Source organism: Branchiostoma lanceolatum, chromosome 13, assembly GCF_035083965.1.
Source record: "Branchiostoma lanceolatum isolate klBraLanc5 chromosome 13, klBraLanc5.hap2, whole genome shotgun sequence".
NCBI classification, from domain to species: domain Eukaryota; kingdom Metazoa; phylum Chordata; class Leptocardii; order Amphioxiformes; family Branchiostomatidae; genus Branchiostoma; species Branchiostoma lanceolatum.
The window spans coordinates 8,333,407-8,348,778 of record NC_089734.1 but is presented as its reverse complement, the minus strand read 5'-3'; the positions used below and the strand labels follow the sequence as shown (position 1 = coordinate 8,348,778).

The window sequence follows — 15,372 nt, the reverse complement described above, 5'->3', positions numbered from 1 at the left end:
TTTAGTGGGATGATGATGTATTTAGTAGTGTATGTTCCCCTGGTATGTGGCATTCTTTTTTCCGGTTTGTTGTGCATTTTTGGTTGGTGCACAACAGAGTGTGCAAGCACCCCCACTCCCCCACACCAAGATATTTCCTGGTCCTCCCCTAAGCTCAGAGGGTCAATGCCAGAGAGCGTATCGATGAAAGGTTGCCTTGACCACGGTACCTTTAGGAGGTTATGTAATCACAGCTTTAATTTCATTGTATACAGTGTTCAATATGAGAGCTTGAGATGAAATGCTGGTATTCTTAGAAGAGAAATTTTTCGACCGAATCGTCGTCTCCTAGAGGTCTATTCCTTCGTACACACCTTCCTAATCTTTGAAACAAATTTGACTTCCACAGCTGTAAGTCAAAGTTTATTGTGTTTTTGATCTTGCCCAAATCTTTTTTTAGCCAACGGAGCCATAAATCACTTATCTCAGATTCCAAATCATATGTGATATTTCCAAGGCCTCTATTAATAGTTAAGACCTCTGTCTGTCTGTCAGCACTTCAAGGTAGAACATAACAACCAGGAAATGTTTAACTTTTTCTCCTGAACCATCTAAGTATTTGCAGACGAAGCAACATGACGTAGGCGTGATGGGGTGACTTGTTACGGAGTCTTAAGTCTCACAAACATGTTGACAGGATTTTCGTCCAGTCAGCACTTTGTCCTCCTGTTACGTTGCCAAGGCCGACACCCGATGTTGAAAGACTAGGCTAGAGGTTCATTCCAGGTGACTCGGGTGGTTTTCGGCTCAGCAGGACATCAATACGTCCCGATTTCTGGAGCGTAACTTTCATCCTGGTAGCAAGCCTAAGGTAGCTAAAGTTCAAGATCGTTGGACCACCCTGTATTGCACTTGCCACAGGGGCCTCACTCATCGGTTGGGGATCCGTCCAAGAAAAAAAACATGTCAACTGGTCAGCTTTTCCTTGTCCTTGCCCCCAGCGGTTCACGTGTTTTTCAGATGTGTTTGTTTTCACAGCCTTAAAGTTGGCAAAAACAACTGCATTCCCATGAAGAATATACCGGTGAAAGGTTTGCATCCTCAGCGTTTTTCTACCATTGCGCAACGCAGTCAGAGACCGCATGTTGTAAACGTATTTACTGGTTCGTATTGGAGAGACCTCTAGTGGGCTTTCTTGGAACTGCAGGCAGGGGCAGGTGTACTAGTCACAAGTGGCAGGTGTATGTCATACAGTACACTATACGTTTCAAATCCCTATCAAAGGGTATTCTTTCTAATTCGAAGATTTTATGGATTTGTCATTGCAATTCTTTCCTTGTTTTCTCATCTTTCATTCACACATACATCGAGCCCCAGAGAAGTTGGTGAAATCACACGTTCGTGACGTCACGCTGCCGCCCAGACATGCCCGGGGTTACCTCAGGTCACTCCCATCACAACAAACATGGCTGCCATGGACGGAGGTCCTGCCACCAAGAAACTGAAAACCTCCGATTCTGACGCCCTGCCACTGTGTCCTTACGGCGCGTCTTGTTACAGGAAGAACCCGCAACACTTCCAGGAGTTCCGCCACCCAAAAGACGGAGAGACTTCACAGGTAAGAAGATATGTAGGTCTAAATGGTCTTGTAGTGGAGCGCCCCTCCCCTTTTTGGAGTTTTCAGATCTGTATAGGAACAAGGCTAGGCTAAGATTAAGAAAGAGGCAGGTCATAAAATGAAAAAAAGGAGGCAAATATAAGTTCAAGTTTTTCTGATTTTGAAGAATGTCGCTTTACTCATATCCAAATGTGCTTTGCAGAGCAAACCGCGTGTAACTTACACAAAGGAAATTTGTTATCATGTGGCTGTTGTAATACTAATTAGGAGAGAAATGTCTGCCAAAAAGTTTCCATATTAAAAAAAAAAGAAGGTTACTGTAAAACAAGAAGAGATTGAATACCCCTGAGATAGATAGAATCTACTTAATTTCAATTGTATAGAATAAAGATTTTTTTAAGGTTAACTTTTATGCCATTCGTTCTGCCCCATTCCAGGCTGTAGATAGAGCAGATTTGTCGGCTGTAGCATCCACGTCAGGCCTGCCGCCATGTAAGTACGGCGCCAACTGTTACCGGAAGAACCTGCTGCACTTCGCGCAGTTCTCCCACCCGACCATGGGCGGGGAACCTCAGGACAGCGACGACACCGACACGGAACTGGCCGAGTGCGAGGATGAAAAGGTTACCAAGATTTCCAAATTCTAAATCTCACATTCTTAAGCAGGTATTTCACTGAACCGCAACCTGTTGGCGACCTCACTGAGACAGAAATTGGATTTTTGTTACCCTTAACTTTATAATGGGAACATCATGCAAAATGTACAACTATGACTATAAAAAGACAACATTAACACACAAAGTGTAAAAAGATTCATTTTCTAATCAATGAAATTCATTGAGCGCTCTGTCATATTGCTCATTTGCAACGAGGTCGCCAACGTGCCGCGGGTCCAGTGAGATACCTGCTTCAGAGCTACCAGTAAGTTGTAGCAGCATTATTCAACCTCTTTGTCTACTATTGTAAATTATGTTTGTATTTTTTCTCAAACATCAGATACGATATTTCAGGCATCCCCGCTGGTGAAGTCTGACAGCGACACAACACGATTGGTGAAGAACTACTCCAAACTGACGGAGGAGGAGAGACGAGCGCTGATCCAGAGAGCCGTGGAGGCCAAGAAGAAGCTGGAGGAAGAGTTACAAGACACCAAGAAGGAAGTGGAGAGGAAAGAGAAGGAACTACAAACACTACAACAAGAGGTGGGGGAAAGTTTATTGACACAACAAAAGTACAGCGACTTTTGTAAGGTCTTCCACAATTATACATGCAAACAAACAATGTGAGGCTTGTGTCACTATGTTATTACTTTGAATCATTTGCTTCCATGAGTACTGCAGTGAAGCGTCTGTGATATTGCTGATCTGCACAGAGATTATTGTTAAGAAAGCTTCAAGTTTGTAGCAAATTTGGAAGAGCTTTTTTAGTTTGGACATTCATGACTTCAAAAGTACTCTTCTGCAAAAACTGTTTAATCATTGAGTTAAAGGAGATGTATATTCATCAACTGAGATGAAATAAAATGGTTGCATCATTATCAGCCTACATGTATCTTCTTAATGAAACTCTTAAATCTTTTATTTCCCTGTATTTTTAGTTGTCAGAAGGGCTGCTGTTGCTGGAAGGTGAAAAAGAGGCTCTGGAGAGGTCAGAGGTCACCAAGTTCCCCCTGGTCCCAGAGAGACAGTACAAGGAAGGGTCTGCTGCACAGGTCAGGAATATCAACATTTGTTTGTTGTTCTTCTTTTCATCAATGTACCAGACACTTTTAATGAAAAATTAAAATGGCATTGATTTACATATATTGAATACAAAGTTTAGCTAGATTGAGACAAATACATAATACAAAATGCTACTTTTTATCAGGTTAGACATGAACATACACATACTGTCATATTTGTTTGTTCATGATCATTTATCACATGACTTAGTCCTGTGCTTCCCATACCATCAACATGCTTCTGTATTTTTCAGGTTCATTTCCGACTTGCAGAGTCTCAGTTCTACAGACTTATAGATGCCGGCAGTGGGTAGGAAATGTTCTCAACTTGAACATGCAATTGTTCCTGAATATTCCTTATTATGTTAGGGATAATCTAACTGTTTGTTATTTAGAAAATGATCATAAGTATAGCATCTTAAAGTTGTAGATATGATATGCTTGACATTTTTGCACATTACAGGCTTCTTGTTCTACAACTTTTGTAGAAATGTAATTTTTTATTTCGTCATAAAATTTTGCAACAAGGCGCTTGGAGAAAAAATTAAGAGCCATACATAACTATTAAAGTGGTATCTTTAAAGACACTCCCAAAAGTCATCAGCCACTTTCTTAACAGTGGTACTGTACAGGTGATGTGTGAATGATATTGTTTATCTCACCTGCAGATATCGAGTGACTAAAGTGGAGTATGTTGTGTCACCTGAAGTGGTGAAAAGGTTCAGGTAAGTCATAGGTCTTTTGTTCACCACGAGAGACCTAGGCCTCATGTCTTGTTAGAAAGCACAATACGCATAACTACATTGTTTTCAAGCCTTTAAAAATGTTTTAAATTTCAAAGTCCAGACTATCCTGTCATCACAAAATGGTGAAACAGCCAGAGTGTACTTTTTTATTGATTTATGATTCTGAATCAGTAAGTTGTTTGAATCTATTTTACTCCAGACAAGCGCAGAAGGACCTGAGAGACAAGCGAGGGGAGATGTTGTCGTACCCAGTGTTGGCCTTCCATGGGACAGCACAGGCTAACATCGACCCCATCACCAGCCTAGGGTTCAAAGCACCAGGTATACAACTAGTTCTTCTCAATATCAACACCTTGATCACTCATTCTGTGTTCATTCATTTGTTTGCTCATTTGTTAATTCCTTTGGTCATTTATTCATTCATCCATCCATTCATTCATTCATGCATTCCTTTGTTCATTCATTCATTCGATCATTTGTTTGTTTGTTTGTTTTGAAGCTTTAGTAATCATCTCTGTAACTCAAATACTGCACAAAACACAATTATGATTGTCACAACTCCAAGATAAAAAAGTGATTTAAAAATGCAGGCAGTTGGTAAACAGTGAGGTTGGTAAATACCCAATTGATCTGATCCAATAGTGCATCTCTATCCCCTGTTCCCTTCAGGTGAATCTGGTTTCAAGCATGCGACGGATACGGGTTGGTACGGGAAGGGTGTTTACTTCAGCGAGTACCCGTCCTACTCCATGCCCTACATCAAGGGGGGGAACAGGATCCTGCTGTGCCAGGTGCTGCCGGGCAAGGTGGGTGCTGGGGGCTAAAAAAGATAAAAGTGAAAGTTTTGAAAAGTGAAAGTGAAAGTGAAAGTGAAAGTGAAACTTTCACTTTTTTCACTTTCAATTTTCTTTCTTGCATTTTAAGCTGGGGGCAGGTGGTTAGATAATCTCCAAACAAATGTCAGGATCTGGCTCATTCTCAGAATTCCCAGAATTATGTACCCTGGTGGAATAAAGTTAGTAGATACTAATTTTGCTGACATATCTGTCCACCTCCCAGGTTTACCAGTGTTCGTCCCTGATCCATGGCAGTCCCCTGATGAAGGGGTCCGACTCTCACACCTCACCGGACAAAAAGGAACTCATCATCTTCAACTCACACCACATCCTACCATGCTACATCCTACATTACACTCATGCACACGGAGACTTCAAATACAAGGTAATGTGCTAGGCAGCATTTTACAGGGATATTTGTGGCAAGTATAATAGCAGGGTGGCAACTATGGAGTGGACAAATCTTAGAAAATAAGAAAGCTTTTCTTTTTTGCATTTGCAGTAGACATTTGCTCAATTTCTTAATCCTTTGGTGATACATTGTACCTCCTTTTTTGTCTTGACAAGCTTGCAAGTTTTTTTGTGCTGCAAAGAAATTGAATTAGTTGTTGGATAATGCTTGAATTGCATTGAATATTGTACAATAATGTATTCCTACAGAGAAGTATCAAGGCAACCAAGAGTGTTGATGAACTGAAGAAATTGTACGAGACTGCAGCCAAGATGCCAGCAACCAAGTGAGACTTTATTAGAATGTTCCATTTTGAAATTAAACATTTGGTCAAGTCAATTTCAGTCCTGCATAACAATGAGTCCAAGTCTAAACAATTAAGAAATATAATTGTATCATATTCTTGGAGAGAATGTACACTGCAGAGATTAAAACATCTGGGAACCAAAGAACCTGGGGTTAGAAGCAAGCTTGTTTGTCTCCACTTGGAATGACCCGATACTGAATCTGTGTCATGAATCTTCTGACTATCTTTACTGTTACAGGATCCTGACGGGCCTGACCTTTCACCTGGCGGGTAAGCTGGCAGACAAACACTCCGAAATCTACAACCTCATCATTAAACATGGCGGCAAAACAGGTAGGCAACAACTAACGTCTTTGAATGGAGAACATTTAAGTTTTCCTTTATCATTTCTTTAGATTTAGGAATGACGTGATTACTCATCATGCTGTGTAGTCCTCTCTTGATACAGAGGTGCATCTATTTTGAGAAAGACACCGGGATGGACCTCTTCTCTTATCGATAGGTGTGGTGGGTTCTTTAACACGCGTTAGGTGTGGCTCTCCTTAAACGTAGGACTCCCATTTAACATACTATTCGAGGGACGTCCCTAGCCAAAGCTAGATTCTCATTTACACCTGAGTCGAGTGAGGAAATTTGTGTTAAGTGCCTCTCCCAAGGGTACAACCTGGGGACCTTTCAGGGATTCAAACTCAGTACCTCCAGGTTCTGAGTCAACAACCCTAACCTCAGGGCCATCATGCCTAGCCCGGGTACCCTCCTCTGTAGTAACCACTGGCTCAATCTTTTTGCTTGCTAAATCCGTGGTTAGCGAGTTAGACTATAATTTAAAGATTGGGCCAGTGGTTATTACAGAGGATGGTACTGAGGCTACACCATGCCACGTCCACCTGTTATCAGAGGATGATATTAACCAAAGTGCTAACATCACAGCAGATTGTTGAAACAGACAGGGCGTGTTTGAAGGATGTGAAACTAAATGAGATTCTCTTGATCGTTGTTTCTTCAGCCACCCAACAGCAGCTGTATGTGGGCGTGACCCTGGTGGCGGCAACCTCGGAGATGAAATTAGAAACACCCTCTGTAAAAGTCTCCCTAGCAGAGAACACACAGGTAGGATAAACATCATCCCAATACATTGTATGTTAGCTTAGAAAGTTCATCTGTGTTGATAGCAGTGCTGTCTCCAGGACCCGTCCCTCCCTTCCGGGACAAAAATTTGCTTCTTTGTTGGGGCAGAACCACCCCCCCCCCCTTCATTTAAAAAGTCTGACATGAAATTGATTGAAATGTATTTTGGTAACTTTAGATTGACAGATTTAACAACAAAAATGAACAACATGGACTCACAAGCAATGAGTGGGACAGGGAAAAATTTAAAGGTGGAGACAGTGCTCAGCTAGATACAATTATTTCTGATACAGGACTATAACATATGTTAGCCACCTAACATATGCATTGTGTTGTGTAATGATATTCCATTTAAATATAGTGGGTAAAGATGGTAACATTTTTTACACCTCAATGTATGCTGGTGAGAAAGCAAGACATGAACAAGTCTTTTTTGTCTTTCTGCAGGTGCCAATTGTGTCTGAGGACTTTCTATATGACCGTATCATCACCCAACAGAAAAAGGACGTCTCGGACTATGTCTTTTCTTGAAGTGTAATATTGAACCTCACTAAAAAGTTGCAATGTTATAATCTATTGATAATAATAATCTGTTTATCTATTACTAGTATACAGAGCTGTATACGGGTTGCATACTGTATAAGGTTTACAGCTTTGCAGTTTTGATGCTAAGTCTTGTACATATATTAGAGTGCGAAATACAATATTAGGTAGATTTTTCTACCGTTAATTGAATTGGAGCTTGCCTGTTGTGTCTGCTACCCTTTCCATTCACTTGTTAAGGTTTTGGTTAGAGGATATGTTGTAATATATAATAGAGAAGATTTATTTTACAAACAGTGTTTATGCAAGTAAAAGGCTATCATAATAATCAGAATAATGTCCAAATGATTTGCAATTTCTTTTTTAAAGTTTTTATTGCAATTAAGTTTTATAGAAAAAACATAAAAGAGACTTGAAATAAGTCATCTTCAGCGATAACATGTGATTGCAATGTGAATTTAACATGTTTAAACAATTGATATGTGAGATATTATATGATGGAATGTTTGAACTTCTCCCTATTTTGATATCAGGATAAAGAGTTGAAAATCTATTATTTGCGTTATTTCTTATCATACGTTGTGACTTTCAATCTTTACCTGCAATGGGAACTCAATGTGCATACATATAATTAAGGTTGAATTGAAAATAACTGCATGTATTAAACATTACTATCATCCATCCATTGGAATTTTCAAATCGAAAGGCACAGTAATATAATTGCTCATTTTCACAGAATTCAGGTCTAGAGTTTGACGACTAGAGAACAAATAACACTGTTCTTAGCATTTCTAAAAAGAATTCTGTAAGTCCATATCTTTCAGTTTTGAAATAAAATTTGAGAAGTCATAGTGGTAATATTGTGTCGTTCATTTTCATATACCAGTATCTGAGCTTCATGTATTGCAACTACTGCATCATTTTTACTAAGAACGCCTTTGGTAGATGTTAAATATAATCATCTTTAAAATCTGTTACTAGTAGATATATCTCAATTGTATCAATCCCCGCGTCTTGTTTGTTGTTTCACTTTCCTGGTCAACTGCCATCGCAGCCACGTGTCAAAGAGGACGACTAGCGGAAGAAATTATTACTGCAACACCGGAACCGTACCTATTGTGTTTTCATATTGGTTGTCTTAAAGCGACCTCTAGCAGGCTTAAACATAAATGCAACAAAACGAAAACTTCTCTTACTTGATTCCAGAGATTTGTAAGTGATTTTGCAATGGCTACAGTCTGAAATCTGGCTTAGAGACTTCCTTCATCCAGTTGCAGAATAAGAGGTATTCTTTATCCAGTTGACAAATTTATTTTTTATCGTTTGTCTGAATACTAAATGTTGCAACCATAGAAAGAAAATTAGACCATGCAATAGTGGCCTCTAGTGGTTCACATTCAAATTGCATGTACCAGGCACTGCAGTGTTTGTCCATATCACTAGCATTAGATGTCGCTATTGCAAGGTAGGTATTCAATGAAGTATGGTTTTATCGATTTACTTGGATAAATTGGTGATTGCTCTGTTTTGTTTGAATTCTATGCTTTTCCATAGACAGCCAAAGGTCCCAAAGGTGCGCAGGATCTTCCCGTGGCTGAGTAATGTCGGGTGTTGCCGTGGCAGAACAGGAGTACCTCAGGATCATGGACTGGTAGTGGAGATTCTCTGGCCTGTGATGGCTTCGATCAGTTTGTACGACCTGTAAAATTTGTTTTCGTTTCGTTTTGTTTTGTGTTATTTTGTTAAACGATCTGAATAGATGGACGGAAGGGCGTCATAAACTTCTACATACTAAGTTTTGTGCTTGACACCAAGGAGGTTTAATCATGTTGACACTAAATGGTAGGATACTGGACCACCCAGATCCACAACTATTAGTATGTGTCTGACGACATAACAGTTTATGTAGGTTTTGAAAACCATCAAACCCACAAAACATAGTGAACAATAAATCATTTATGATTGATATTTCTTTAATCGTGGGACAAAAGGCAAGCGGCTCCCCTGGCAGCTCAAGCTTGTATTGCACCATGAGTAATCAACACACCTTACATAGATATCCAAAGGAAAATTGGATCTAGCTATTGATCGACAAACAGACAGAAACACCGCTGTATTTCTTCAACATCTTCTTAATTATAGATTCACAAAATAGAATGAAAATCATTTGGACGTGGTAACGTTAGATTAGACCTCTCGTACCTGACAAGTATAGGAAATGTACGTACACTCGACAACGTCTACTGGAATGCGATGGAAAATAACTGAGCGACATATTCCATTGTTTTGTTTGTGAAATGCACGTGTCTTAGAAGTTAGATATAATTGATATTCTCGATTTAAGATGGTCTCATCGTTGAAAACAAAGTCAAATAAGTCTCGAGAATTCAAACCCCTTTGCGAGCCTTTGGTGATTTCCCCATTCCCAAAAAGACAGAAATTTGGCAATTTGACGGTCGTCTTTTCTGGTGACGGCCCGGAGCGGTACTGCAGATTAGGCTCTGATGGGGTATGAAGTTCCGACTTGTAAAATATGAAAATATGCAAGATGTTAGGCTTAAAGAATGTGGATACTTTCTCAAATAGGTTCAGGCGTCTTTTCACACATTTAGAATTACCTTTGATTCTTTTAAAACATTTGAAGGATGGTTTTTAGGCGTTGCGCAGTCAACCTTTGAAACACCGTGGCCGTCCATCAAAGCGCCACCTACACTGTATATCCATGTACACATCGCTACTAGTACGTAACGAGTAGGTAAATGATATGTTTGGACATCATACGTTTATCTTTAACAACTGTTTACGAAGCAGAAACACTGTCACAAAAATCGTATATATGTTTTTAAAAAGGGACATGTTTTTTTTATAAGGGGGCAAATTAAATCCACATATGTTTTGAAAATAGGGCCGTTTTTTAAAGGGGGCAAATTAAATCCACATATGTTTTGAAAATGGCACATGTTTTTAAAAAGGGGGCAAATTAAATCCACATATGTTTTGAAAATGGCACATGTTTTTAAAAAGGGGGCAAATTAAATCCACATATGTTTTGAAAATAGGACATGGTTTTTCTTATGGGTCATATCTTTTAAAACAATATGCATCTTAAAAATAACCAAAATGAGAATATGAGACGAAAAAAAAACATACACCATTTTCATTTTGTACCGTGTATAAGTTTATTCCCCAATCCAGGAAACCCACCGTTTTGCAAAGTGGTGCTTTCAAAATGGTCTATCGTTTCCGATTTACCCCCCATTTTGATAGTGGTGCTTTCCAGTTACGCCGATTTCAAAGTGGTCGATTTCAAAGTGGTCGATTTCAAAGTGGTCGATTTCAAAGTGGTCGATTTCAAACTCCAAACGGAAATGAAATGACGTAAGTCGGAAATGACGTAAGTCGACGCTCATCGCCAGAGAAGCCACCAAGTATCGGTGATCGCTGTTTACGTCCTTGTTTTCACCGTCTTGTACGCGTTTTCTGATCAGCTACGTGTCCCCAGGATATACCAGGTTTGTGTTGACTTTTTCACGTTGTAATAATTTTAGAGTTGCATGTTTAATCGGTACTTTATAGAATGTAAATCGTCATGCAGCCGTATCGTTTGGAAGATTACAAAACTACGCAAATTGCGTGCCGAGCTAGCTATCCAGGAACTCTTCACTTTACGTTCTAACAACTTGAGACGATCAATGATATGATATGTGGTTCAATTTTCGTTGATATGAATTGTTAAAATGTACAAACTTGCGATAGTTTTGCTCCGTAGTCAGTGAGGGGAATGGGGAGGGGGGCGAACGGCCGGCGCAACCATGTGCAAGTTCGGACACGATTTTTGTAGTCTGATACGAACCCAGGAAGCCACAAAAATAAATTTGTGTTTCTTATTCTGTTTGTTAAGAGACCTTAGCGAGTATAAATTTGTATGATCGTGCATTAGTTTGAAAGGAATATCTATCCAGATTCCAGACGAAGATTAAAATTACTTGTCCTTGCTGGCTGGCATGTTTTTCTCAGGTTTGTAAAAATATGCATAGCGTGTAAATTTACCACGTATTATTCATAGTTTTTTAGACATTTTGAATAACTTACCTTGTTGCCACTGGGAATTGTTGTTATGTCCATTTGAACGCATTTTCATTGTTTCTTACTAATAGTATGCTCCAGAGGATCGGCACTGTAGGGATTTTCCCAGCCCTTGCTGCATATACACAGCACCTATGAGTGCTATGACCATACAATGTAGCTGTTGATGCATCATGCTGTCTACACAAGGATGAATGTCATGCATATGCACATGCATGTGTCAAAGTCTTTCAACCAACGGTTGAACCAAGGATATGTATATAAATTATAATGTATTTGAAACAACACACATTGACAGTTTAGTGCTTTCTGAAGCAATGAAAACATGTTGATTTTCATCCCTGCTGGATACAAGTATCTGTAAGCACATCGAAGTATGTGTTCTTATTTAATATGCGTACCTGATATACCTGGTGCTTTATAATATTGTAGATAATTAAGTTTGATGTGAACAAAATTTTTGTATTTGCAAATGATTGTAGAATATTTTGTAAGTGTTGGATTCCTCAGGGTAAATGAATTGAATGAATAGCTAGTACATGTAAATGAAAATTGATCCATTTCATGTAATGTTTCACAACACTCAGTCTCTTTATAAGAAGCTATGATTCTTCAATCTAGTTGTATCTATGCAGATGATGTCATTGTTTAGAAAATATGAGCATGATGGTGTAGCCTAGAATGTCCTTTGTTGCCTGTATCATACTTATTCCGACCAGTGATGTTGAATGAATCATGAGTAAATGATAAAGGTGTGATCTCTGTGTGTGTTCTCTGAACTTGATCTAATTATGTACTAATACATGTAGTGGGATGTTGTGTAGAGGTTCTCATGTATTTTTACTGTACGGACAAGCATGGTCTGTATGTCCTAATTGACGGGAAAAAAAATCACATGCAGATTGTACATTTTGTAGATTGTTCAATATTCATCATTTGTCAGATGGCAAGGGTTTCTCCTCACGTTCCTTTCTTACCTATTCTTATTATAATTATTCTTATTCAAAATTTCACCACTTTGTGTTTCAATATACATGTACGCTTTGGTCACTTTCAGTTTGTGACAGACTGTACATGTAGATCCATCATTGTAGTATATGAATAGACCTTGGAGTGTATTTTCCATTCCCATTGAAGATGAAGATTGTGCTTTGTGAAGAATGCTGCTGTACCTTCAATGTACTGTGCAATGCAATGTACTAGTAGAGTAAAAGTTATCATCAATATGTAAGAAGAACTTGGGGGATTTCCCATGTGTCTCATATCAGTCGGACTGAGGCATGAAGTTGCAGGAAATGGATTTTTAATAATAATTACACTATAATAGTTAACATATTCTACGCAAAAGGCTACAACACTAATAGTATTTTTCTTGTGCAATAAAAACCTTACTTATATAAGAAAACCATGGTTTCTTACATGCCTAAAGTTGAATCTTAGACAAGGCAATGATGTGAGGCTAAAATTGAAGGAAATATATTTGTGTTATCTTGTCAAAATACAGTAGTCAACACATCCTAGAAAGAACTACTGAAGTCAAACGCAGGGGTTGGAGGGGGAAGTTCCGAACACCAAATGTATGGTACATACCTTTATACTTATACTAGTTACAGTGTTCACTATCATGTATACACCTACTGAAATTGCATTGAAAAATTTGAATGTCTTCAGTTACACAAAAACAGTTAACATGTCCATGGAAGGTTGAAGCTGCTCCACAGACTTGTAGAATTTCGCTCCGAGTCAACAGTTCTTAGTGGCATCTGACTCCAGTCCTTGACTCGCAGATATGGCCCAGCCACTTTATTGCTGGCGTCCATAAAACTAGCAAAGAACAAAAAAAATATACACATATATTGACGAGCAACAGTGAAAGCTGATGAATAAATAAAATGTAACTAAATCGAAATGTTTTCATGTGCAAACTGGGATCAAATTATGTAGCATGTGTTCATGTTTGCCACGTTCATTACACAATTCTTTTCTCTCAAGAAATAGCCATACTGTTATCCTTAGATCATACACACAAATATTATAACATAATACATCACAGCAACAAGGCATACACATACGAGGCTCAACCTTTCTACCATTCTTCTTTGTATATGTTTGAAGTTTCCCGTAAGAATGGCCAACTATCCTGGAAAGCAACACCGTTTCACCAGAAGGTCTAGATGTGTCCATTATGTAAGCACATGCACACAGATAAAACATTATTACTAGTAACAAATGGTGGTGTATACGCGTGGTGAACATGTATTCGTACGAGTTCATGCCCCCCTCCCCCATCTGGCGTCATTACAAAACACGCATTTCCAGTCGAATTTAATCATACATGTATTTATGAAACAAACAAGACTTTATATAGTCTGAATTTCGTCACAGTCGAGCCCAAGCATCCCTTGTAATCACCGAATCGATCAATGATTAAGGAAAGTCCGAAACAATTTGCGTAGTTTTGTAATCTTCCAAACGATACGGCTGCATGACGATTTACATTCTATAAAGTACCGATTAAACATGCAACTCTAAAATTATTACAACGTGAAAAAGTCAACACAAACCTGGTATATCCTGGGGACACGTAGCTGATCAGAAAACGCGTACAAGACGGTGAAAACAAGGACGTAAACAGCGATCACCGATACTTGGTGGCTTCTCTGGCGATGAGCGTCGACTTACGTCATTTCCGACTTACGTCATTTCATTTCCGTTTGGAGTTTGAAATCGACCACTTTGAAATCGACCACTTTGAAATCGACCACTTTGAAATCGACCACTTTGAAATCGGCGTAACTGGAAAGCACCACTATCAAAATGGGGGGTAAATCGGAAACGATAGACCATTTTGAAAGCACCACTTTGCAAACCGGTGGGTTTCCTGGATTGGGGAATAAACTTATACACGGTACAAAATGAAAATGGTGTATGTTTTTTTTCGTCTCATATTCTCATTTTGGTTATTTTTAAGATGCATATTGTTTTAAAAGATATGACCCATATAAGAAAAACCATGTCCTATTTTCAAAACATATGTGGATTTAATTTGCCCCCTTTTTAAAAACATGTGCCATTTTCAAAACATATGTGGATTTAATTTGCCCCCTTTTTAAAAACATGTGCCATTTTCAAAACATATGTGGATTTAATTTGCCCCCTTTAAAAAAACGGCCCTATTTTCAAAACATATGTGGATTTAATTTGCCCCCTTATAAAAAAAACATGTCCCTTTTTAAAAACATATATACGATTTTTGTGACAGTGTTTCTGCTTCGTAATTTTGAAACAATGAAATGGTCACATCGATATCCACTTTACATTCAACACCTCACTCTGACACCTGTAAAATAGAAACTGCTCGGAGATGAAAATATTCATGCGACCTAAGATATATACAGTGACCTAAGATATATATACAACGTTATGTACTATCATGTAAGATTCCAGCCTACTATCAAAACCGTAAACACTGGGGCATTAGAATATTTTCTTATTGATTGTGTTAATTAAGTGATTAAATTTAATCCATCAACGTTCTGCAGTTGCAATACTGTAGAAAGCTGCTAGTAAATTATCGAACTTGTTCTTTGTTTTGACGCCAACCAACATACCAAAAAGATCAATTCACAATTCCAACGTGTTTTCTAAACAAAACGGCACCGAAAATGTAACATTTGTGCATGTGGCAAATTTGATAATAAGATTGGTTTTCAGACAATTGAACATAATAAACTCCAATTCAGATTTTATCCAACATAACCACTTCATACGGTGCTTCCTTTCGTGGCAAGTCGAGCCGTCCTTTTTCACCATCCATACAGTTTTGCACACCTTCTTTTCAGGCGTCCATTATCCCATGTAATTGTCTTTCCCCAAACTAGAATACCATGTCCCATGTCAGTCTTGATCTTCCTCTATTTCTCTTACCTTCAAGACGCTTCCCATCAAGTACCTTTCT

The 15,372-nt window shown here is 38.7% G+C and overlaps 1 protein-coding gene and 2 long non-coding RNA genes across 3 annotated transcripts; 2 read left to right on the top strand and 1 right to left on the bottom strand.

Moving 5' to 3' along the window:
• Positions 1–1,367: 1,367 nt before the first annotated feature.
• LOC136447578 (uncharacterized) lies at positions 1,368–8,177 on the top strand. The gene is made up of 13 exons (XM_066446580.1): positions 1,368–1,597; positions 2,035–2,220; positions 2,608–2,799; positions 3,195–3,308; positions 3,572–3,627; positions 3,986–4,042; positions 4,263–4,384; positions 4,733–4,869; positions 5,123–5,284; positions 5,560–5,636; positions 5,896–5,990; positions 6,664–6,767; positions 7,233–8,177. The coding sequence occupies exons 1-13, from the start codon at positions 1,445–1,447 to the stop codon at positions 7,314–7,316; spliced, it is 1,539 nt and encodes a 512-aa protein (XP_066302677.1). The 5' UTR covers positions 1,368–1,444; the 3' UTR covers positions 7,317–8,177.
• Positions 8,178–10,132: 1,955 nt separating this feature from the next.
• LOC136447271 (uncharacterized) lies at positions 10,133–12,819 on the top strand. Its single transcript, XR_010757696.1, has 2 exons — positions 10,133–10,840; positions 11,486–12,819. It is a non-coding gene; the product is annotated as an uncharacterized lncRNA (long non-coding RNA).
• Positions 12,701–14,694, bottom strand: LOC136447272 (uncharacterized). The gene is made up of 2 exons (XR_010757697.1): positions 13,979–14,694; positions 12,701–13,238 (listed from the first exon to the last, which is right to left on the bottom strand). It is a non-coding gene; the product is annotated as an uncharacterized lncRNA (long non-coding RNA).
• Positions 14,695–15,372: the final 678 nt, after the last annotated feature.

What these genes read in the sequence shown, in the direction of transcription:
- LOC136447578 (XM_066446580.1), top strand. Translation starts at nt 1,445, where the DNA reads ATGGCTGCCATGGACGGAGGTCCTGCCACCAAGAAACTGAAAACCTCC. An exon ending in AAGACGGAGAGACTTCACAG is followed by an intron (nt 1,598 to 2,034) that starts GTAAGAAGATAT and finishes GCCCCATTCCAG; the next exon opens with GCTGTAGATAGAGCAGATTT. An exon ending in CTTATAGATGCCGGCAGTGG is followed by an intron (nt 3,628 to 3,985) that starts GTAGGAAATGTT and finishes TCTCACCTGCAG; the next exon opens with ATATCGAGTGACTAAAGTGG.